The sequence below is a fragment of the Lycium ferocissimum genome, unplaced genomic scaffold, assembly GCF_029784015.1.
Source record: "Lycium ferocissimum isolate CSIRO_LF1 unplaced genomic scaffold, AGI_CSIRO_Lferr_CH_V1 ctg11086, whole genome shotgun sequence".
NCBI lineage: Eukaryota > Viridiplantae > Streptophyta > Magnoliopsida > Solanales > Solanaceae > Lycium > Lycium ferocissimum.
The window spans coordinates 25,393-26,657 of NW_026713653.1; the positions used below are offsets into that span (position 1 = coordinate 25,393).

General features: G+C 36.8%; 1 protein-coding gene across 1 annotated transcript; it reads left to right on the forward strand.

Annotated features, from left to right (window-relative positions):
* Window positions 1–330: 330 nt before the first annotated feature.
* LOC132041688 (uncharacterized) lies at window positions 331–1,047 on the forward strand. The gene is made up of 2 exons (XM_059432398.1): window positions 331–792; window positions 913–1,047. Exons 1-2 carry the CDS (start codon window positions 331–333, stop codon window positions 1,045–1,047), a joined length of 597 nt encoding a protein of 198 aa, XP_059288381.1.
* The last annotated feature ends 218 nt before the right edge of the window (window positions 1,048–1,265 follow it).

The following is a 1,265-nucleotide window of genomic DNA, read 5'->3' on the forward strand; positions in this document are numbered from 1 at the left end:
TTTGGTTTCAAACATTGAGCAAGTGGCAATAGATGGAGATTTATCTCCTAGGCAGATTAATAGACTGAAAAGTGGTGGAAAGAAAACAAGGCAAAATACTTTGGTTCCACTACAGGTGACTACAAGGAGTAATAATACTAAATCTCCCAGTTCTCAATGATAGACAAACTATTATTTTGGAACATAAGGTCAGTTAATACTAAGAATTCTTTTAAGAGACTGACTGATTTAAAGAGGAGGCATCATTATTCAGTTATAGCACTTACGGAACCTTTCCAAGATCTTGAGAAAATTGAAGCTTATAGGAGAAGGTGAGGTACTCATAATGCAATGGTGAATGTATCAAAGAAGATCTGGTTGTTTTGGACTGATGGATGGCAAGCTCAAATTATAGTAGATGTAGTGCAACATGTTACTTTTAAATTATCTAATGTGAATCGGCCGCAAGAAGCATATGTAACAGCTGTATATGCCAAATGCATTGCTGTGGAGAGGCAGGATTTATGGGACTCAATTGTTCAGGTTGCTTTGAATGTTCAAGTACCATGGATTGTTGAGGGTGATTTCAATGTCATCCTCAAACCTGAGGAAAATTTGGGAGGTCTGCCTATGCATCATAAAGAAACTGCTGAATTTGCACATTTTGTGAACAATTGTGGTCTCTTGGAATTGAAATTCTCTGGTAGTAGGTATACTTGGTGGAATGGAAGAATTGAAGAGGATTTCATATTCAAGAGATTAGACAGAGTTTTCAGAAATCAGGAGTTCATGGACTTATTTCCATCATCTAAAGTTTCAGATTAGATAAGACATGGTTCTGATCATGCCTCTTTCCGTGTAGTATGTGATTGTCAAGAGGAAGTGGTAGTGAAGCTTTTTAAATTCCTAAGCTTTTGGACTACTCATTCAAAGTTTCTGGAAATGGTTGAGAATAACTGGCATTTGGATTTTGCAGCTAATCCATTCATTGAGTTTCAGACAAAGATGAAAAAGGTGAAACAAGCTTTGGCAGGCTGGAGTAGGGAAACATTTGGCAATAGTTTCTAACAGATTTCCACTATGGAGGATGTTATCAAAGTGAAGGTATTACAGTCTGAATTGACCCCTTCCAGTCTAAATAGGGAAGCATTACACAAAGCCCAAGTAGATTTGAATAGGTATATACACTTAGAGAAAGAATACTGGAAGCAGAAATCTGGAATGAGGTGGTTCAACGATGGTGATAGAAATACTAAATTCTTTCACAATTATGTCAAAGGAAGAAG